The following is a 24,232-nucleotide window of genomic DNA, read 5'->3' on the forward strand; positions in this document are numbered from 1 at the left end:
CATCAGCAGATGAGTGGATTAAAAAACTGTGGTACATCTACACAATGGAATACTCTGCTGCTGTAAAAAAAGAAAGAACTCTTACCATTTGCAACAGCATGGATGGACATGGAGAGCATTATGCTAAGTGAAATAAGCCAGTTGGAGATAAATATCACATGATCTCACTCATCTGTGGAATATAATGAACAACATAAACTGATGAAGAAGTAGTCTTATGTGGAAGATGTTCCATGTGGCCCAGAAGCACAACCCCCTTGCACTTCCAGAGCCAGGAGTCTAAGGTTCTGAATATTCTGTTTCTTTCTCTTTCTTCTCTCCTTTCAGCACCTCTGTTACATTGGTATATTTAATAATGTCTCCCATTTTTTAGGTCGTGTGCATTTTTCTTCAGTCCTTTTTCTGTTATGTGTATTAGGTAATCCTATCTAATAATAGACAAACATGGTAATTGACCATACCTTCGCTACACCTCCCATTGGCTAATCGGCATGATATGCAAATTAACCGCCATCTTTGTTAATTTGCATATGTAGGTTAATTTGCATATGTAGGCTCCAAGCGACAGAGGGAAGACTGAAGGTGAGCCGGAGCAGCGAAGACGGAAGACAGAAGGTGGCTCCGGCTGGAGCAGCGAAGACGGAAGACGGCTCCGGCCAGAGCAGCAAAGATGGAAGATGGAAGACGGCTCTGGCCGGAGGGAAGACCTGGGGAAACCTGTGCCGGAGGAAACCTGTGCCGGCAGCAAGGAGAAAGGAAGGCCTATTGCACAAATCTCTTCATGCAACAGGCCTCTAGTCTATAATAATAAAAGGGTAATATGCTAATTAGACCAGACATCTTCTGGATGTCATTTTGGACGTCCTTCCTGATGAAGCTGGAGCAGAAGGGAAGCCAGCCCAGGTCCCAGGTGCCTGCTGGCAGGCAGAGGAGGGAAGCAGCCTGGGTCCCTGGTGCTGGAGAGAAGCCAGTGTCAGCAACCAACGGGAAGGAAGGCCAACTTTGCACGAATTTTCGTGCATCGGGCCTCTAGCGTCTAATATAAAGTCTATATTCAATATCTATCTTCAAATCTGTTAATTCCTTGTTCTGCAGTTTAAATTTACTTTTTGACCAACCTAGTGGCTATTTCATTTTAGCTTGTACCTTTCATCTCTAGCTTCAATTTTATTTCTTTATAATAATTTCTCTTTATTATTTTCTTTGCTTGATGAGATATCATCCTCATACTTTCCTTTTTCTCCTTAGTCCATTTGATATTATCTCTTTCTCTGTGTACTCAGTGGCAGCATCATTTGCATTACCCACACATTCTTAAAGCTATGCCAAACGAACATAGATTTGAGGTAAACACGGTGTGTGTTTTCCTAGTCATGTTTATTTTTTATAATTAAACTAGAGGCCTGGTGCACAAAATTCGTGCACCCTCTTCAATCCGGGACCCCTCGCGGGATGTCCAACTGCCAATTTAGGGATCAGGCCTAAAGTGGCAGTAGGACATCCCTCTCACAATCCTGGACTGCTGGCACCTAACCGCTCACCTGCCTACCAGCCTGATCGCACCACACTAACCCCCATGCCAGCCTGGTCACCCCCAACTACCCCCCTGCCAGCCTGATCACCCCCAACTGCCCCCAATGCTGGCTTAGTCACCCCACACAGCCTGCTGTTCAGTCGTTTGGTTGTCCCTCACTAAACCCCCTGCCTGCCTTGTCGACCCACACAGCCTGCTGTTTGGTCATCCATCCAGTTGTTTCCGTTGTGATGGCCCTGGCTTTTTATATATTAGGATGTTGCAACCTAGATTCTCACAGCTCCACCATTAAAATATATAAGCTTTGGAGTTGTAGAAAATGCAATGTCATGTGTATTTACTGCACTGTGTTACTTGGCCTTTGAATTTAAGTATTTGCACAACGCTGAATTAATGTTTATAGTATGAGAGAAGTTAAATACACATAATAATAGATAAATCATCCAAAGCTGACAGAGGAATTGGAAGCTACAGAGCATGGCATCACACCCTGGAATATGAGGATATTGCAACTTTATGCTGCATTTAGTTCTGTTTGAGCAACAGCCTCTGCATGTGAGTTGTACTGACAATCCAATAAAGGTATGAAAATCTGTTCTTCTTGGTGTCAGGTGGAACCATATGCTAAGAATATCTGGGCCTGAATTAACTTATCTAACATGATGTGCAGGTTCTTCTGATTGATCTCTCATAGCTAATATGTTTCAAAACTTTGATGATAGAATAAGGCTGCCTGGGTTCAAATAGCTCTTGTTCCTGACTAATGGTGTGACCTTATAAAATTTCAACTTTTTAAACTGCTGTTTTATCATTTGTGAAGAGTGAATGGATAGTAATAAGAAGAATAAAGTTATTATAGTACTATTTTTAAGTCGTGAAAGTCGCATTACTAATCTACTACTTTAAGTATTCACTGTATTAGTCTATTTCTAAGTGAATGTTGCTCAATATAGGTATCATTGTCTAATAATGTAAGTTTTCTAAATGTACCCATTTTTTATTATATTCTGTTTTGTTCTTAGTAAACATTAATTGTGGTATTGAAATCCACAATTTGTTTTATTATTTTTAGGGCCCACCCCCTCCCTCAACTCAGGCACATAAGAGAATTTTATATGTTTTCTGAATTTAGGTTAGTTTTAGAGTTTATTTTTGCATAATAACATTTTAGATTCATCTTTATTGATAATATACATATCATAAAAGTCTATTTACCTTTATTTTCACCATATAATGAGCAATTTTCTCAGCTCTATCAACACATATTTGGCTCTACCTTAATTGTAAATCAGATAGTCCTTTAAAAACATATGGAAAAAATTATTTTTAACCCTTATTTTCTTGTTTATTGATCCAATTTTTATTTACCTATAAAAATGAATATAACTGTATTTTGCATGTGGTTTAATATGGTTAATGTGCTACTTTTTATTACTGATTTTCAAAATAGATCTAATACTTGCAGACTTGCCTTCACCATAAATATGATAATTCTTTTTGAAATTGAAAGTAACTTTAGTATTTTTCAACACTGATGTGATTAATCATGATGTTAGATTGTAATTAAAGAATAATACATATATATTTATAATTATAGACAACTTAGTATTTTTGAGTTGTTAAAAGTTATCTATATATAAAACTGTAATATTTTTTCATTAAAATTGCACAATTTTTAAAAACTCTTGATGTGTACATTTTTTAAAGCATTCACTTTTGTAAATTTATTGAAAACAGCATAGAATGTACTTGGACAGTTTGACAAAAAATTATATAGCAAACATACACGTAAATACTACTCAGTTCAAAAAATAGAAAATGTCACACCTGAAGCAAACTTTTAGTCACACTGCTGATCAGGTGACTCTTCATTAAGGTAAATATAATGTACTTTTAATAGAAGAGTTCTTTCTTTTTCTTGTTTTTATCAAAAATAATATAGTCAATTTCTACCTCTTTTTTGAGTTATATGTTATAAGAAATCATAGCAATGTCATTAATTATCCTAATTGTTTTACTCAAGATTTTTCCAAGGTTCATCCACATTGTTCTAGGTGAATATTTCTCTGATTATTAGAAACATAGTGGAGTATAATTTCATATGGTTAAATTTTATAACCTGTGAAGCATCTGATTGAATCTTTTACTAATTTTCTACTAGATTGTGTTCTCATGATTGAGCTGTGTAGTTTACATTTTCTGGATACTAGCTTTTATCAGTGATATGTGTAACAAATAATTTTCTCTGCTTTGTGGCTTGTATTTTCTACCTCTTTAGGATGTCTAGACAAATGCTCTAAATATAATATAGTACATTTTATCAGTTTTTAAATTCATAGATGATGCTTCAATATTCTTCAGGACACATTTTCTTATCTAAAGAAATTAATTCTTTTGTATTACCATATGTAGCTGTATGGCTTTCCCTTTCTATACATCTTATTTAATCTACTAGAATTTTAGATTTATGTAAGATGAAAGGCAATAATATAAATTTTTCCCATGTAGATATCATTTTTCTTCTGATTTTTTACTCTTTAAGAATGATGGTCATTTCCCTACTGGTATACAATGCTACCTACAATAATGTGATAGTTATGATAAACAGCTTCTTCAAAAAAGTTATTTTTGTTTCTAATTATTTTCTGTAAAAAAGTCCTTATTCTAAAACCATAACTTAAGATTCATACTTAACATACTATGACCTAGGTGATTGAAACAAGTGATAATTACAATATAGGGGGGGAAAAACACTTCAAGTTACCTCTTATCCAGAAGGTGTTATTTTTACAGTCATAGTTATTGTGGGGAGGGCCTTATGTTAGACCCTTAGCACTGTTCCAGTTCTGAGTCTTATTTCTGTATATGTGTTCAAACAATTTTAATCATTTTCTTATATCAGCATGCCCACAAAATAAATGTAACTTTGAACCTTACTTACATTAAATTTTTCTTTAACTTTTGCCCTAGTAATTCCTCAAAAGTTTGTTTTTCTACAAAGCTTTTAGATCTGTACCCGAATCTATTTGTATATCACTTTCTTTATGTATAAGTATTTTAGTTTTTCCAAATGACAGTATTATATTATGTATAATCTGGCTCAGCATCACTGAAAATAGAAAGCCAACACATATTATTTTATAGGAAAGTAAGAAAAGCTAATGTCACTTTGTCCATTATAACTAAATGTTTCTAGTCATACTTTTATAAATAAATATTTGGAGGGATTTTTCTGTCATACTAGAAATATTTGGCAATGTCAACACATTTCAGAAAAAATTTTATTTCTCACATTGCTGCTTCCATCCCAGCACCATGGCCTTCTCAGAACTTCTTCAACATATGGGAAATTTTGGAAGGTACCAAATTATGCTTGTCTTTTCGACTTCATCATTAACTGTACTTTTGGTCACTCACAACTTAGTGGAAAACTTTTCTGGGGCCATTCCTGCTCACCGTTGCTATGTTCATCTCCTTGACAACATCACATCTGAAAGCAAGCATCCTGAGAACCTAACCACGGAGGCCCTCCTGAGAATTTCCATCCCGATGGGAGTAAACAATGAGCTAGAGCAATGTCGTCGGTTCCGTCAAACCCAGTGGCAACTTTTAAACTCCAGTGATTTGGCCACAAATACTACTGAGCTGGAGACAGAAGCATGCTTGGATGGTTGGATCTATGACCAAAGTATATTTACCTCCACTATTGTAACCCAGGTATGAAATAATGAAAAAAAATCACCAATCAGTAATTTTCCATTTATAAGACTAAATTAAATGTTTTTATGATGCTTTTAGGCTTAGGATATGTCACCCAGATAACAAAAATACTTAAATATGTGAAGGACAAGAAAAGGGAAACATGTGCTGAAATGTTATCGCTCGGGGACTGTATTAGTTTTTTAGTCTATTATAGTAGAGAAGAGTCATTTTGAGAGGCAGGTAGACCAATGTTTGAGTCCCCACTTTGGCAATTACTTGCATGTGATCTTAAGCAGATAAATTAACATTTCCAAAGCAAAAAATAAAACATCACCTATTAGGGATGTCAAAATTATTAAATTTAAAACCACACAAAAGATTTGAGAGCTCATTATGTTATTAAAGAGCTCAACAGAAGGAAATATTTAGTAAATTTTACATTAATCCTTTGGGTTAGCTATGCTTCTCATTTTATGAATAGGCAACTGAATCTCAGGTAGGCAATATAAAATGTCCCTTTGAAAACAATTGGTAAGTGGCAGACTTGTGGTTTTCATCAATTATATCTAACTTGTTATGACATGCAGATTCAAAATAAATAAACACATCATTTTTGTTAAGATAACTGAATACTGACAAGTAATTTTTATGGAAATTAAGAAGAGTTCATAAAGAAATTTTACTTTCCTAAACAGATTTTCAGAGAATATAAAAGATTATTTGTTCATCATGAATTTGTTCATCATGAATTTTTTCCCACAGTTCTAGTTTGTCAATGCCATTGTTAAAATATGTTGCCAAATTTAAACTTTAATGTTACTGAGCCTACAATTTACCTCCATTCCTTGAAAATTCTGTTGATTTAGTGCATCTGCACTTGACAAAGTATTTTTCATTAGAATACTGTTTCTTTTTATTATTTCCTTTTTGTTTGATTTTTAATTTTATTTTCCAATGACAATTTACATTCATATTATTCTGTATTAGATTCGGGTGTACAGAATAGTGGTTAGATGATCATAGGCTTCACACTGTTTTCCGCCAAGTATTTCTAGTAGCCACCTGGCACCATACATAGTTATTACAATATTATTATTTTCCCTGTGCTGTACCTTACACTGCCAGGAATATTTTGTAACTCCAAATTTATACTTCTTAATCCCTTCACTTTTTTCCCAGCTCACTAACTGCCTTCCCTCTGCCAACCATCAGTCTGCTCTCAGTATATATGGGTCTGTTTTAATTTTGCTAGTTTGTTTATTTTGTTATTCAGATTCTACATATAAATAACATGGTATTTGTCTTTCTCTGACTGACTTATTTCACTTAGTATAATACCTTCCAATTCCATCCATACTGTCACAAATGGTAAGATTTCATTATTTTTAATAGTCATAAAGTAATAATTCCACTTTTTTATCCACCTGTCCATCGATGGGAACGTGGGGTAATTCCATATCTTGGCTATTGGAAATAACACTGAAAGGAACACATGGGTGCATATGTTCTTTTGGATTAATGTTTTCGGTTTCTTTGGATATATTTCCAGAATTGGAGTTGCTGGGTTATAAAGCAGGTCCATTTTTAATTTTTTTTTAAATATTTTTATTGATTTCAGAGAGGAAGAGAGAGGGAGAGAGAGATAGAAACATCAATGATGAGAGAGAATCATTGATTGGCTGCCTCCTGCACACCCACTACTGGGAATCAAGCCCGCAACCCAGGCATATGCCCTTGACCGGAATCAAACCCACGACCCTTGAGTCCACAGGCCGACGCTCTATCCACTGAGCCAAGCTGGCTAGGGCTTTAATTTTTTTATTAACCTCCATAGTGGCTGCATTTGTGAGATGTCAGATAACGTAACAGCATTTTTCAATTTTTTGCATCTAATAGCACACATAAACTAATTACCAAAATTTGCATCACACCAAGAAATATATTTTTGCGGATCTGACAAAAAAATTAGGTATAATTCTGACTCATTCCCATTGGGCAGCTATTGTTGTGTTGGCTGTTGTCATTTTTTAATTTGACAATCTAAAGGAAAAGAGGCCAATGCCCCTGATAAAAAGTTGAATATTGCATGTTTGTTTTTGCCTTTAGTTGAATTTGTTTTTTTTCTATTTATTTGGCTGACACTGGTTAATAAAATTAAATAGGTTTCAAGTGTACAATTCTATAATAAATCATCTATATATTGTATTGTGTGCTCACCACCCAAATTCAAGGCTCCTTTCATCACCATTTATCCTCCTATACCCTCTTCTTCTTTCTTCTTAAAGAAGTCCCTTTATGCTTTTGTTTTGTTTTGTAATACTGGTTTAGTCATAATAAACTCCTTTAGCTTTTTCTTGTCTGGGAAGCTCTATAATTCTCCTTCAATTTTAAATGATAGCCTTTCTGTGCAGAGTAGTCTTGGTTGTAGGTCCTTGCTTTTCATTACTTTGAGTATTTTATGCCTATTCCTTTGAATGTTTCTATTGAGAAATCAGTTGGCAGTCTTCTATGAGCTCCTCGTAGGTAACTATCTTTCTCTTGCTGTTTTAAATATTATCATATTCTCTTTGTCTTTAACCTTTTCCATTTTAATTATGGTATGTCTTGGGGTGGACCTCTGAGTTCATCTTGTTTTGGACTCTCTGTGCTTCCTGTACTTGTGTGTCTTTTTCCTTCACCATATTAGGAAGGTATTCAATTATTATTCTCCTCACAGGTTCTCAATCCCATGCTCTCTCTCTCTCTTCTCTTTCTGGAACCCCTGTGATGCAGAAGTTGTTACACTTGATGCTGTCCAGAGGTCCTTTGAACTAACTTCCTTTCTTCCTACCTTTCTTCCTACCTTTCTTTTTTCCTACCTTTCTTTTTTCCTTCCTTCCTTCCTTCCTTCCTTCCTTCCTTCCTTCCTTCCTTCCTTCCTTCCTTCCTTATTTATTTATTTTGCTGCTCTAACTGGGCATTTTCTGCTCTCTTATCTTCGAAATCACTGATTCGATTGTCTGCTTCATGTCATATGCTATTGATTTCTTCTAGTGAAGTCTTCATTTCAGCTATAGTATTCTTCAGTTTTGACTGGTTCTTTTTTATGATTTCTATGTCCTGTTTTATCTTTACTATCTCTTTGTTTATGTCCTTACTGAGTTTATCCATTCTTATCCTAAGTTCCTTGAGCATTCTTATAACCATTGTTTTGAATTCTGTAGCTAGTAGATGGTTTGCCTCCCTTTCATTTAGTTCTTTTTCTGAGGATTTCTCCTGTTCGTTCATTTGGGATGTGTTTCTTTGTCTCACAATTTTGGCAACCATTTTGTGTCTCCACCTTTCCTACTAGTCTTGATGTGTCTTCTGTAAATCCTTGGTTTTAAGCCTTCTATTAAGCTAGCATTCAGTTGACTTTTCAGATAATTGTTCTAAAATTTAGTTGTAATTCTGATTTGGTACTAGGAGGAGGTGAGTGTGGTTTCCACCTACTCCACTGCCACCTTGGATCTACTCATTATTTCTTTCGTATTTTAATCCAAAATTTCAGATTTCTAGTATAAGAAATCAGTGAAACTACTTGAAATATAAAATAACCTATTGTAAATATCCATTTGAATGCTTCAAAAACACCTTGATCTAATGTATTTTCCCACTAATATTTGCTACTCAATGTTGCACATCTCAGAAATGTAAATTTTAAAGATTACTTATTCAGATCAAATATCTGGGGCCATAATTAATTTTTCTTTTCTTCATCTTTTTAATCAAAATTTTAATTGTCTTATTATAAAACTTATATGAGTGTCTAAATTGATATTTCCACTTCTAAATGCTATCAAACCAGTCAAATCACAAACAACTGTATCCCCATTATTTGAATAGCCTTTTATTTTTACTCCCCTACATATTTATTCTCCACTGATATGTTTTAAACACTATCACAAAATTTCTTTTCCTAAACAAAAATCCAATCATGTTACAGTACTTAAATATATCAAATTATTGTCTTAGTTTGTTGTCTGTATTCCAGTAAATAATTTGAATGATCTGAAATATAAGAGCTCTCCATTTTAATATCATCTTACAGTTATTTGCTCTCCAGAAATTCTCCCTGTAATTACTGGCAACTCTCGTGAATGGAATGAAATTCAATGGCATAAAATAGAGTTGACTCCTTTTAGCCTAAAGAACACTTACGATGCTCACCCTTTCCTCACAGTCTTTCCATCCCTTTCATACTGGCATCAAGTTATAGATTTATTACACTTTTTCAAAGAAAAAATTTTTGTCCTTTCAGATTATTTTAGTTCCTCCATTAACATATTACCTTAACATTTCACTTTTATTCTCATCTCCATTAATCCCAGAAGTATGTGTTCCATATCTCTTTGCCCTCCATAGTTTCTCAAATCTTTAACAAAGCATGTATTAGCTTCTCATAGTACTTTGAACAAAATGAGCATTTATGAAATGTACTTATACTATATTATAAAGTACTTTGAAACTTTTAATTTTAAGCATACATCTCCCATTTTTCAAGTACAGATCATCAAAATGATGTTATCTTATACTAACTAATTTTATAACTTGCATGTTCAGTTTCATATTGTTTGTGACATTTGATCTATCTCATTCTCTTTTTTTCAGTGGAATTTAGTATGTAAATCAAAGTCACTCAAATTATGGTCACAGTCCATTTTTATGGCAGGATACATGTTGGGATCTCTTCTAGGTGGCTATATTTCTGACAAGTAAGTCTCATATTTTGATTCATAAGTGACCCCAAAATACATAATGCATATATTCTCTAAGATTACAACATTTAAGGCTGAAAACCTAGAAAGTGACGAAAGCAGCCTTATTAAGAAAGTAGATATTCTACATAGTTGAAGCCTGGATTCATGCTAAATGCCAAACAGTGTTTAAGGAGAGACCTTCATCATTTGAAAGGGAAGGCTTCAGATTTAGTTTGGGTTGCCTTTGAATCAAATTCTAGGATGATTTGTGTGCAAGGTTTTATTTGGGATGGGATCCAAGGAGGCATGAAGAGGTAAGTGGGGAGGGGAAGGAAAGTGACATAATATTACTAAGCAGGTTACCATATGGGAACCTGAGGATCAATCCCTTTGTGGTCTTCTGGGTAACGGTTAGCATACCTCAGAGTAGTGCCACCTATAAAGTAAAGAAGATGGTAGACAGCATATCGTGGTGCTTAGAATCTTCCCTGTGCCAAACAACTTCATTACTGTGGTCAGAGAAAGCTCTTTGGCGTTGGAAATGGCTGCTTGGCCTCAGAAGACATTTAAAGGTATGAGAACATTGAGAAATAAGGATTGGCAAGGCACAGTATCATCTGCTACAATATCACAAAGACTATGACAGTTACGTTTAGGCTTATATATTTGCTAATAAATCAAGAAGTAAAATTAATGGTGTAATGCTAAAAATAACAAAGAAGTTTTAGAGGAAGATTCACTTCAAATAAAATAGAAAAATAATTGGATAGAGTGCATAGAGCAAAATTTCATACAAAAATCAAGATTTTTAAATGATTTTAACTCCATGTTAAGGAATTTAGATAGTATCTTTTATACAGAAAAACATACTTGAATTATTGATATTTTTAGACATAATAAAAATATTTAGAAAAACACTGTGCAAATATATTAACTGGTTAGTCAGAACATGATGAATATATATAGAAACCCTTACAAATGAATAAATAGAGGATTTATGGAGGATGGTGAAGGAAATATTATGATGACCTGATAAAGTTATTCAGAAGATAGGGGAAACTTTATGAATCAGATTTGTTTGAGAAGAGTCAGTCCAATGAACCATCACTAAAAGCTATTATTTTCCATACATAACTAAATACTGATAGTTCTATGATGTGTAAAAACTATTCTGGTCACACAGAACTTATTCTTTCAGGAAAGGGGTCTATTTATTAGAATTTTGCCATACAATGGGATACCTGTCATGAGAAAAAAAAAGAACACAGAAGAGCCATTACGTCCCAAGTTGGAAATTCTCAGAATAATTCATACAATTGTACAGTGGTATATAGACTTATTTTTTTTTAGATTGTTTGCTCATTCTATTGGTTTCCTCTTAGATTTGGCCGGAAAACTGTGTTGTTGGCTTCTTCCCTGTTGGCTGCACTACTGGGCACTGGTTCAATTTTTGCCCCAACCTTCCCAATTTACTGTATAATTCGATTTCATTTGGCAATGTCAACTGGAACCATATTCACCAATACTCTTGTACTCCGTAAGTTTGACTTTTTTTGTCTTCTCTCACCTAATTTTTAGCACACTGTTTATAAGATTTATGTCAATGCATTTTCTTTAAGTTATAGAATGGCTGCCATCTAATGTCACACCCATGATCATAACAATAAGGTCTCTGGTTCTAAGCACTGGACAGATCGTACTGCCTGGACTGGCTTATGTCTTCCGAGACTGGCGCATGCTACAATTGTCCATTTCTGTGCCTTACTTTGTCTTTTTCCTGTCCCTATGGTATGTAGACTTTGTTTGTTTCCTTTGTGAATATCAGGCATGAAAGCTTTTAAATAAATATGGACTGCTGGTCACTCTGCATCTCTCTATGGGAATAAGAAAAAATGCAGAAAAGGACTCAATAGAGAAATCTTAAAAGTTCAAGGAATACATTAAATTAATTAATATAAGCAATTTAAAAATGTAATTTTTCTTGAGTTCACACACCCACATTACTATCACTGTCAAGGAAATAATTCATAGGGAGTACGTTTGTTAGAGAAAAACAAAACTCAAAGTAATTAATGACAATAATATGGAGAAACTAAAGCTTGCAAGAAACATGATGGAACCCCATTAAGGTTGAGGGAGGGGGATCTTTACTGTCTGAAGCTGGAAGTAGTTCCTGTGATTTGAAGAAAAAGAAAATGGGGACGATAGCTTATGGGGCATCAGTGACACTATCTCTCTTTTAAAACTTAAAAAGTCCAAAAATCAGAAATGCTGTTTTTAAATCTAAAAGTAATATAAATATAAAATATCAAAGAAAATTTTTTAAAAATAAATTAACAATAAGTTAAATGTTGAGAAAGGAAAATAACCTGAGTTCCTTCCAAATTGGAGAGGCATCATATTCTCATAAATCCCACCACTGAATGGAATCTAGGTCTTTCTGAAGTCTTATATTATTTTGGATTGGCCTCTCCCATTTCAATATCTGCCTTACTTCACAAAGGTGGACATCAGAGTCTGTTCGTTGGTTGATTGTATCTGGCAAGCTGGAAAAAGCACTCAAAGTAATGAAGAAAGTAGCCCATACAAATGGGAAAAAAGATGTTGAAGAGACTCTGAATATTGAGGTAAGGAAAAATATATTAGGAATGTCTTGAAGTTTCTTCTTTGTCGAGGCAAACTCAATATAAATAAACTGTACCACCACAATGAAAGCAAAAACAAACAAACCACGGTAACCGAAAATGAACATAAATATAGACAAAGATATTGAGCTCTTAATCCTATCAGAAAAGAACAACGAAAAAATCACTGCTGGAGATAGCCTGTCTGATAGGATATTGTATTTGACAAGAAGATAACGCTATATAGACTTATGAAAAATGAACGTATGGAAGTTATTCCTGAGTTCAGAAAAGCTCCCTTAGAAATTAGATGATGGAAGTGGTATTAACCCCAATACCTTTCATTATTCCTTGTTAGATTTTAGAGTACCTTTCCTCTCAAATGTCTTTATGCACCATGGTTTTGATTTAAAGAGACAAATTAGAAAAACCCAGCCCAATGGCAAAGATACTAAAAGAAGATTCTTTACTAAAGGAAAAGCTCCATTAATAATTTTTCATCATGGACTGATAACTGAATAACTGATTACAAGGCTAGCAGTCTATGATGATTGAATAATATGATTCTAAATAGCAATAGCCTATATTTCAATATCATAGTGAATACATTAAATGCAGAGTGTAATGCAAATGGGTAAGCCATAGGCAATCTTCATGAGAAGGATTATGCGTTGTTGTTTTCATAATTGGACTTGATTCCAACACATAAAGTTATTGTATCACAAAAAGTAAAAAATTGAAGAAATCCACTGTTTTCTTCCCTTTCCTCATAGTAGTATTGATGTATGACACTTTCTGGATATTTATGGAAAAATATATTATAACTGCATCAATGAACTAAGACTTGGAAGTATTCCTAATTCATAAAGAAATAGCCCTGGAATATACACTTGACTAGTTCTGCTCAAAGACTCACAAATACATGAATACTGTAATACACAGTGATAAAATGAAGATATTAACAGAAGCCATTTAAGGTTGTATAAGGTTCAACATGCTTTGTTACTTTACCTCATTCAGTCTTACTCCTCCCCCCTTAGAGCTGGAGTAATATTCATAATTACTTAACTTTCACATAGGATTTGTACATTTTCAAGTGACATAAAAAGTTCAAAATAATTTATAATGTATAAGAGAGCAATGCACAATTTCAAGAGTTAAGAACACATTTCTTTAGCAAAGAAATTATATTTATTTTGTTCTCGAGTAGGATTATAAAATAATGTGGAGGAGAATATAAACTATATCATGAAGGCTTGCTGCAATTCCCCCCTTTTTTTTCTTTTTCCATTAATGCTTTTCAATATGTTTCAAATTCCTTTCACATTGAAGGTTTTACAATCTGCAATGAGAGAAGAACTAACTTTCCTCAAACAAGGTTCCAAGAAAATAAAGGTCATGGCAAGTCCCATCATGTGCAAGACACTCTTCCTGCTGTTTTTCATGAGGTTTGTCTTTTCTATTCATTCTATGACTTTCAGATAACAACCTCTGGAACTACACCTTCTACCTAGTGTATTGGTCAGATCCCAATGGGATCAGGCCTAAGCCGGCAGTTGGACATCCCTCTCGCAATCTGGGACTGCTGGCTCCTAACCGCTCAACTGCCTGCCTGCCTGCCCGATCGCCCCTAACCACTTTGCCTGCAGGCCTGCTTGCCCCCAACTGCCCCCCCTCGCTGGCCTGATCGCCCCCAACTGCCCTCCCCTGCTGGCCTCATGGCCCCCAACTGTCCTCCCTGGCCAGTCTCCTGGAAGGTCTCCCAGTCTAATTAGTATATTACCCTTTTATTATTATAGATGACAAGGCATAGCAAAGATCATACTTTAAAAAAAAAAAGCGCCGAAACCGGTTTGGCTCAGTGGATGGAGCATTGGCCTGCGGACTGAAGGTCCCAGGTTCGATTCTGGTCAAGGCTATGTACCTGGGTTGCGGGCACATCCCCAGTGGGAGATGTGCAGGAGGCAGCTGATCGATGTTTCTCTCCCATCGATGTTTCTAACTATCTATCTCTCTCCCTTCCTCTCTGTAAAAAATCAATAAAATATATTAAAAAAAAAAAAAAGCTTGGCAGAGCTATAGAGAAGGAAAACAGAGCAGTGGTTGTCAGGAGTGTGAAGAGGAGGGGAGGGAGGTTAACTAGGCAAAGCACTGGGTTTTTAGAACCGTGAAAATGTTCTGAACTGTGTTTTGCTATGGTGTTAGATACATGCCCCCCACCCCATGCATTTTTAAAAACCTATGTAACTTTACAGTACATGCAGAATTTTCATTAAAATGAAAATTTTCAAGAAGTCTATTAGGAGGTTGGGGAACTTAGAATAGATGCAGACGCCTAAAGAATTTAAGTGTTATCACAGCTCTATGACAATCTCCAGAAGGGGGTGGGAAAAAAGATGTAGACCTAGGTAATTTCAGAAATGAGTGGAAACTGAAAGCCTAAGGACAAAAGGAACTGCATACAAGCACTATATGTACTCCAGTTAGTAAAGTTGTTTCTCATAGGCGGACAGGTTAACAAGTCTGAAACTTCTGAACTTACTAGGATTGAACAAGTAAGTCAATGGCTTGTGGAGAATGAGAGCCAGGTTTCTCATTGTTAGAGAAGGACGTTACAGATAAGCAAGAGAGGATGCCGAGAATGAACCACCTCGTATTAGATTAGAGTTGGAGATACCCAAATGAACTCATGTTTAGACTAATATAGATACAAACAGATATATAAATAGTTAGAAGTAGGTGTATAGACTTGGGTTTGTATACACGCATGTATTTCCTTGCTCCATCAGAAGAGGACCTACCCACAATGACATTCCGATAACCATGAGTATCTACTGCCCAGTTCTTAATTTGTAACATCATTCTCTTATAAACACACACACACCACACACACACACACAACAGGGTCACTTGGAAAAATGGCTAATACTAGGGCTGGAGCACAGAAAATACATGAGCCTAGACAAACTTGTACTATCAGAAAAAGGAAGTACTGGGGAAAAAATGCAGACACACAATGACTATCATATATCATATCAAATGGAGCAGGAGCCAATTTACTGTGCCTAATGGCCAAAGGTAAAATAATTTGAGCAACAAAATAAAAAAAGGAGTATTATATTAACCCCCCCATAAATAAATATCTGTGTCCATATTGATATAAATAAATGACTGGATAAATGTATACGTGGAAAAAAATAAAAATATCCTGTACAAAAAATATAAACAAATTATGTCTAAAGTCCTTCCAAATAAATTATGTCTAAAGACCTCTGTGGTCTTAACATGATATCAAGTTGAACAGTTAATTATCATTATGGCTTTTATATTATGCAATCAAAATGAATATACTTTAATTGATATTACCAGGTATTTTAATATGTTAATTTAAAATTGATACAAGTTCTCCAATATAAAATTTATTTTATTTCAAGTAAGTCCCTTAATTCCGAGAGAGAACTTTTAGTATCTGAGCAAAGACCAAAATACACAAATATCACTCTTCTATTTTGATATATTTCTGATTTAATTATTACTACTCTTCATTGCATTTTTTCCTTCTTCCTTTGTGTTCCTTATTACTTCCCATAAAAAGATACTGAAATCAATTAGTTTGGTGCCTTTTATTCTAATTGGAAACTTGTGTCTAAATCAGTGGTTTCCAACCTTTTTTTGGCCATGCCCCACCTAAGCATTGCTAAAATCCTGATGATCCTCCTGTGACATATAATCCTTATTATTCAAAAAGTGAACTCCTATTCATGTGGAGGAAGCCTAAGAGGCGATTAACTTGCCCTAACCAAGCTTCCAAAGAACATGGTATCCATGTAAAAGAAACATAATGAAATGACAGTTGAAGTAGTGAGGAAGAAATTGTTAAAATAATGACAATAATATGAAGGGATATGAAAAAATAGCAAATAAAGTTTCAAATATAATAGAGAACAAATGCATTATTTGTCAAAATATATATTTATGTACTGTATATGAGGCCCCTAGAACCATAAGAAATATAAAAAATTCATTCTCAAATTGCCCCCCTTAAAAATCAAATTGCCTCCCAGTGGGGCATGTGCCCCATGCTGGGAACCACTGATCTAAATACTTCATTATCTATGTCAAATATGTTATATGGTGTTGTATTTCTTAGTTCAAAATAATTACTAAATTATATTAAGATTTCTTCACTGACTGGATTATTGAAAACTATGCTTTGAATTTTTAAAAATAGACATTTTTTGTTATACTTTTAAAATTGACCTGTCTTAATTGCTTTGCCATCAGAAAACATGAACAAGACATTTGTATGGCCTTATTTTTAGATGCCCCTATGATACCTTAAAATAATGTGTCCTATAATTATTGTTTTCCATATTTTATAATATAGCAACATCTGTACATCTATACTGTTAAAATTTTTCCATCACATAATACTTTGCCAACTGTAAAAACATTTTTAAAACAATCTATATAAAGAGATACTATTTTTTCTTAGTTTAATAATTTTAATTATAAACTTGCTAATTTTTATTTAGCACTTACATTACTTACAGGTTTTGTGACATAAATCACTTAGCCCTAAAAAAATACTAAGACAGTTATTTGAAAAATGCAGAAACTGATGAACAGAGATGCAGTACAAGCTACTAATCCTATATAATAAAAGTCTAATATGCTAAGTGCCCGACTGTTCATGTGACCATTCGACCAATCGCTATGACACGCACTGACCACCAGGGGGTAGATACTCTGACTGGTAGGTTAGCTTGTTGATGGGGTCTTCCAATCGGGACTGGGCGAGATGGGCTGGATGTGCACTGGAGCCCTCTCTCCATCCCTCCCCAGCTGGCCAACCTCCCATGGTCCCTCCCCAGCCCCAGTGGGCCCTCGGCCTGGCCTGGCCTGCATCCTCTCGCAATCCGGGACTCCCTCAGAGGATGTCAGAGAGCTGGTTCGGGCTGATCCCCGCAGGCCAGGCCAAGGGACCCCACTGGTGCACAAATCTGTGCCCTGGGCCTCTAGTCTTCTAATAAGTAAATTGTATATCTTTAGAGAAGATTTACAACATGTATAAATTAAAGATAGATAATCATGTTGAGCAAGTCAGTAGTCACCAAGTAAAATAAGTCCTATGCCTCATTTATCCAGCCTTAGTAACAGTCCACCTCTTGGAAGTGAAAATCCCAGTGATAACTTTTACCCTCAATAATAAATAGTTGGTTTAGCACAAATACCTCTGTCTTTCTCACTTCATTTGATCTTTGTGCTTTTTGTGGAATTGGGGTATAACAGCACTGCATCTTTGACTTTTATAGTATCTATAATTTTCATAAGCATGGTGTATCTACAATGAAAAAAATTTAATAAATATTCAAAATGTAGGTGTTTTTAAAGTGTCCATTCACTTTCTATTCTCTTTTACAGATTTTCTGCAATTTTCTTTGTTTATGGAGTGTTGACTGATTTAAAAAATTTAGGGAGCAATATGTTCTTGTCTCAGGCTCTCCTTGGAGCTGTGGACTTCCCATCAAAATGTCTTTCTTTCCTTATAATGAAGTTCCTTAAACGGCGGCCTTCAATCGCTTCTGCCCTTTTCTTAGGTGGATTTTGTATCTTAATCAATATATTCGTGCCCAAAGGTGAGAATGGCAGTTTTCAGAAAAATGTTTGAGGATGTTGATAGTGTTATCTAAAAAAATTGTTAGTGTTTAATGTACTGATCCAATTCATGTGTGGACATAACTTCATTGTAGCATGGTGGCATGATCAAGGTATGTTAACATCAAGTTAATAATAATAAAACATCAGAGTTTAACATATATTTGTATTTAGCAATACCTATATATAAATATTATTTGACACTATATAAACTATATTATGTATTATAGACTACAATACAGAATTAGATCATAAATATAGATGTAGATTATAAATACAGTTGATATAAAGTACAATTGATTTTTTTTAATCCTCACCTGAGAATGAGGTATTTTTTCATTGAGTTTTAGAGTAGAAGAGAGATAAACACATGGGTAGTTTGCCTCCTGCATGAACCCTGATCAGGGCCCAGGCTGGGGAGGAGCCAGCCCTAGATACATGCCCTTGACTGGAATCAAACCTGGGACCCTTCAGTCCATAGGCCAATGCTCTATTCACTGAGCCAAATCATCTTGAGTAAATTGATTTCTTTATATAAGTTGATGTATTATAAACTGTAATTGAATTATATATCTGAATTTATACATTACATAATTAACATTTAATTAATATGTCTATTATATATTCAAACATAAATCTTACATTTATTTTTCTTCAAGAAACATTATTCTCAACATCGCAGATAGATTTTTTCATAGGACTGGACTACTGATAAAAATAATCAATAAAATATGTTTTCTACTATGGAGAAACTTACTTTGTGGAACTGTTTAAAAGCATCATTAAATATATTGGTCAATGATAAAAGAAGTTCTTTTTCTGGGTTATTTGGAAATATATACACTGGGATCTCTACTATGTCCCACCAGTGACATAGTAGAGATCCCATGTGGAAAAGAGAAGACAACATCAGCACAGCATGTGGAATAGTCAGCATATGAGAGAATGTGAGGATCAGTCAAGCAGGAGCCCTAGTTTTCCCACTTGGTAGTTGGTAGAATTTTGTCTCCATTCACTGAAATAGAAAGACAAGAGAAGTAGGCTTGGGGAATGGATGCCTTTGGCTTAGGGTGGCTATATAATTTATCATTTCAACTGAAGCACACTTGAGTGTGAAAAGGAAATGCCATTATTATTAATTATGCAAGTTCAAAAGGAGTAAATTGAAATGGTCCTGGTCAAATTGAAATGTGTAAAGGATGAGAAAGGATTCTAGTAAAATAAGCAGCAGTGAAATAGGTAATTTAAGTTAATAAAGAGTTTGGAGTATATATTTGAGTTTCCTAGAAAATATCAATGAAAATTATTTTAAAATTAAGATCAGAATCCATGTTCAAGATGCATGTGCATGTGTATGTATAGAAGCTTTGTCTTTAAGACTAGAAAATTATATATATACTAGAGGCCCGTTGCATGAAGATTCGTGCAATAGGCCTTCTTTCCCCTGGCTGCCAGCACCAGTTTTCCTCTGGCACCCAGGACCCAGACCTTCACTCTGGCCACAACCTTCCATCTTTGCTCTGGACACAGTCTTTGCTGCGGCTGGAGCCTTCAGTCTTTGCTCCTCTCTCCAGGGGGAGTCTTCAGTCTTCGGCCAGAGCTGCTCCTATAGCTCCTTCCACCCCCAACCCTCCTCCTCATAGCTTGATCGCTGATTAGCCTGCAGACCTCGCTGATGGGCTCCTGGGTCCCAGGGGGCCGTCTTGCCTGCTGCTCGGCTTTCCGATCACGATCACGGGCCACAGGCAAGGTGGCTTCTGGGTTCCGGGGGCTGCCTTGCCTGCAGCTTGGCTTTCCGGAGGTCCTGGGGTCGCACACAGGGGCCTGGATGGTGGCTCTCGGTGTCCCGCCCTGCCTGCAGTATGCAAATTAGCCACCATCTTTGTTGGCGGTTAATTTGCATATCGTGCTGATCAGCCAATGGCAATAGTAGCGAAGGTACAGTTAATTACAATGTTTGTCTATTATTAGATAGTATATATATAATATATATATATATACCATATATAATATACACAATATATGATATATGGCATATGATATATAATACATAAAATAATTATATATATAATTTCCTACAAATGTTCTAAGTGATGAGAAATTTAGCAGTTGGGATAGAGACATTATAAACAATATCAAAATCTTTAATAATTCAAGAAGGGGTACAATCAAGAACACATGGAAGAGCTGGTATTGAAGATCAAGGTTAATAATGGAAGGAAGTATTTCCTCAATTTTTTTCTGATAACAACATGGTGAATTATATACCTGGTGCAAGGGAAATTTGTGTGTCTTTTGGGGTTTAGAGTCTGGTAAGTATTTGAATTTTAACTGAGATAAATGGGAACTCAGGTTTCAGGCTATTAAGAGGAACTATTTAAACACTTTGCATGTAATGCAAGGATTTACTTAACGTTAATATCTTTGACTTTATAGAAGTCCCTATTACATTTTTGTCATATTCAGGAAAACCTACAGTCAATGGACTTTTCTGAAATATAACCTAATTTTCTCAATGGTTTGAGAACCCAAATATATTATCAATAAGTATAGAAACCATTCACCTCTTCATCCCTTCTCTTTGCAAATACCAATGGCAGTAAAGGATATATGGTACTTTCAGAAACATGACACTTAACTGGGAGAAATTCTTGTGTCTCTTATGTCTATCCAAAGTCAAACAGAATTGTCATTCCTTAGAAGCCCTTCAATTACATTCAAATTACATGCAAATGCATTAGCAGCAGTTTATCTGGAGGTCTAGAGAGAATTTTAAAGTGGCTTCAAATTCTGACTCCAAGAACATAATATTGGAAAATGAAGTAATCTAAACAATGTCAGAACAGGGGAAAATTATAATCTCATAACTGTAGAGAATGAAAAATATCACACATTTCCTACCCTTACATAAAGCTGTTTTTCTAATCATCGTCATTAACTTTGTCATCATCATTCTGGACCGAACAAAATAATTATATATACTGGTTTAACAATGATGTAAAATATTACACCCTTACTAAAAATCAATAAAAATATTCTTAATGTTATATATACTCATTAAAAAGGGGCCATTACAAATAATCGACGGTAAATGAGGTTATAAATGCCAGGTAATTTATGTCTTTCATCATATTGACTTAGGCACACTAATGATATTCCCTTAACCTCACAGACATGCCTTACATACGCCTTGGACTTACTATGTTGGGAAAAGGATCGATGGCAATATACTTCAGCATGAATATGATCTATAGTCATGAACTCATACCCACAGGGCTCAGGTAAGCCACTGAACTCTCTGAAACTGAGAGTTTCCTGGAATTAGCTAGATACTTAAATAAGTCTAAGTGAAGTCTGTACTCAAAGAAACTTCAACTAATTACCATGGCAATTTAAAAACCACCCTTGGGCCCTGGCCAGTGTGTTCAGTGGTTAGAGCATTAGTCTGAGCACTGAAGGATCTTGGGTTTGATTCCTGGTCAAGGGCACGTACTTGAGTTGCAGGTTTGATCCCCAGCCAGTTGGGGCTCCTGCAGGAGGCAACAAGTTGATGTGTCTTTTCTCTCTCTCTCTCTCTCTCTCTCTCTCTCTCCCCCCTTTCTTCCATTCTCTCTAAAAAGCAATGGGGAAAAAGAAAACTTCCTTGGGTGAGGGATAAAAAAAAAAAGTAAACACCATCCTTGGCAAAAATTATGATTACCCACAGTTAGTCTAGAATATTTTCTCAAAATTCTGATATTTTTTAAAGTAATCATAACTACTTGTCCCCAGAGATTTTCCATTGAATCCCTCTCACCTCCACAAACACATTCATCAAAAACCTACTAAGCTTTCTTTCTAAAATCACGCTATGATTTTATTCACTAGATCTGTGGTTGGCAAACTGCGGCTCGCGAGCCACATGCGGCTCTTTGGCCCCTTGAGTGTGGCTCTTCCTAAGCCTTAGGAGTACCCTAATTAAATTAATAACAATGTACCTACCTATATAGTTTAAGTTTAAAACATTTGTCTCTCAAAAGAAATTTCAATCGTTGTACTGTTGATATTTGGCTCTGTTGACTAATGAGTTTGCCGACCACTGCTACAATTCCATCCTGCCTTTGTCTTACACAGCTAAATTTTTCCCTTAGTGCTCAATCCCATAGACAATTAAATATTTTTGAATTTTGGCTCAGAATTTAAACTACAACATGATTTAAACTGAATCATTACTAGAAAACTCTATCTGGTCATTGTAACATCCTAATCACTCAAACAAACAAACTTCTACCACATGTTGTCTAGAAACTCAAAAGGCCAGTGTAATTGAAATTTAACATTTAAGGGGAGAAACACTATCACGAGCACCAAAGTTGGCAACATAGTAATGACCACAGTAAGGCATTTAGATTTCATTTTCAGCCCAAGGAGAATCCCTGAAGCAATATAAAGTAGAAAACAAGAACAATTGCAAATTTTAACTATTATATCCTGTCTTTATTTACAAGATACCATACACATATTTTAAACCAACAGAACTCAATGAGAGAAAGATGAGCTTGTATTAAGGTTGTCATGAAAGGCTTCACAAACAAGTCTCCAAGAGAAGACAAAGAATTATTTAAACAATTTTTTCTTATTTTCAAGGTCCAGAGCAGAGGGTGGAATTATATTCATGACTGGTCTGGCCTCATCTCTGAGCAGTCTAGCATTCATTACAAGGCAGTATTTTGAACACTTGCCAACAATCCTGCATGGAACTTTCCCCATCGTGGCTGCCATCTGTGTCTACTTCCTACCAGAGACTTTAAACCTTCCACTTCCAGACACTATACAGGATTTAGAAAGAAGGTAAGAAATAGGGCATTGTTTTTTGTTGTTGTTGTTGTTAGCTTTTCTTTGATAAATCAATTTTTTTAATCATGTGATGAACTTGAAAAGAATAACTTATTTTTCAACATGGTTGAAAAATCCCAATGTAAGTGATGATATGGTGAATACTGATTTTAGTAGTCAAATATTTGACGTTGAACCTGGTTGGTCCTGTGACTCATCGTAACCATTTGAATGTACTAGAAGTAAAGTTGTACTGGCTCTAGGTCTGAGCCTTAAAAAAGTTGAGAGCTGGATTTTCAGTCATAATTCCTGGAAATTTGCCCTAGCCGGTTTGGCTCAGTGGATAAAGCGAAGGATCCTGGGTTTGATTCCGGTCAAGGGTCCATGCCTCAGTTGCAGGCTCCTCTCTGTCCCGGGCCCTGGTTGGTTCTCATGCAGGAGGCAACCAATCAATGTGCTTCTCTCACATTGATATTTCTCTCTGTTTTTCCCTCTCTCTTCCACTCTAAAAATCAGTGGAAAAATATTTTTGGGTGAGAATTAAAAAAAGAATCCCTGAAAATTTAACACATGGGTTTTGGTTCCAGAGTCTCTTCTGGCAATTGCATTATTTTTTTCTTTAGAAATAGGACCCCAATGCAAGGAATCATGACACTATTCTTGGGCGTACATCTGTGAAATTTACTTATATTTTTTCAGCTTCTCGGCACTTATCAGTGATGAGAATAATTTAGCAAGCCACTTCAACAGATTGCTGTGAGAAGATGAGGGTGATTTATAACTGCCCAATGAAATACAAATAAGTTGTATTGTTACTTATTTGCCACTATATCCAAAACTTACAATGAATTCTGCCATCCCTGTTTCTTTCATTTCAGACACAAAAACTATAAGAAAACAAGTACCAACGGAGAAGAGAGCAATGACCTCCAAGGCACCACAGAGTGTTAACACTGTCCTTACTCTGCGTCCATGAGATAAAGAGCTTGTTCACATTCATCCTCTTTAGAGCAAACACTGAGATATGTCATTATGTCAATTCCTGACCCGCTCTTTGTGGCTTGGAAGAGCATTTAGGATTTCCTCAGGTGCACATGAGGAAAACCTCTGGATTTAAAACCAGGGAACACTGGTTCCAATTCATGGTCAGTACCTTACTAATCATTAAACACTGAGCAAGT

At 35.4% G+C, this 24,232-nt stretch overlaps 1 protein-coding gene across 1 annotated transcript; it reads left to right on the forward strand.

Annotated features, from left to right (window-relative positions):
- The first annotated feature begins 4,849 nt into the window (after nucleotides 1-4,849).
- Nucleotides 4,850-24,002, forward strand: LOC102441377 (solute carrier family 22 member 10-like). Its single transcript, XM_006085312.1, has 10 exons — nucleotides 4,850-5,251; nucleotides 9,866-9,969; nucleotides 11,337-11,491; nucleotides 11,574-11,742; nucleotides 12,458-12,581; nucleotides 13,911-14,026; nucleotides 18,003-18,217; nucleotides 21,409-21,517; nucleotides 22,863-23,066; nucleotides 23,930-24,002. The coding sequence occupies exons 1-10, from the start codon at nucleotides 4,850-4,852 to the stop codon at nucleotides 24,000-24,002; spliced, it is 1,671 nt and encodes a 556-aa protein (XP_006085374.1).
- Nucleotides 24,003-24,232: the final 230 nt, after the last annotated feature.

Source organism: Myotis lucifugus, unplaced genomic scaffold (genome assembly GCF_000147115.1).
Source record: "Myotis lucifugus unplaced genomic scaffold, Myoluc2.0 scaffold_17, whole genome shotgun sequence".
NCBI lineage: Eukaryota > Metazoa > Chordata > Mammalia > Chiroptera > Vespertilionidae > Myotis > Myotis lucifugus.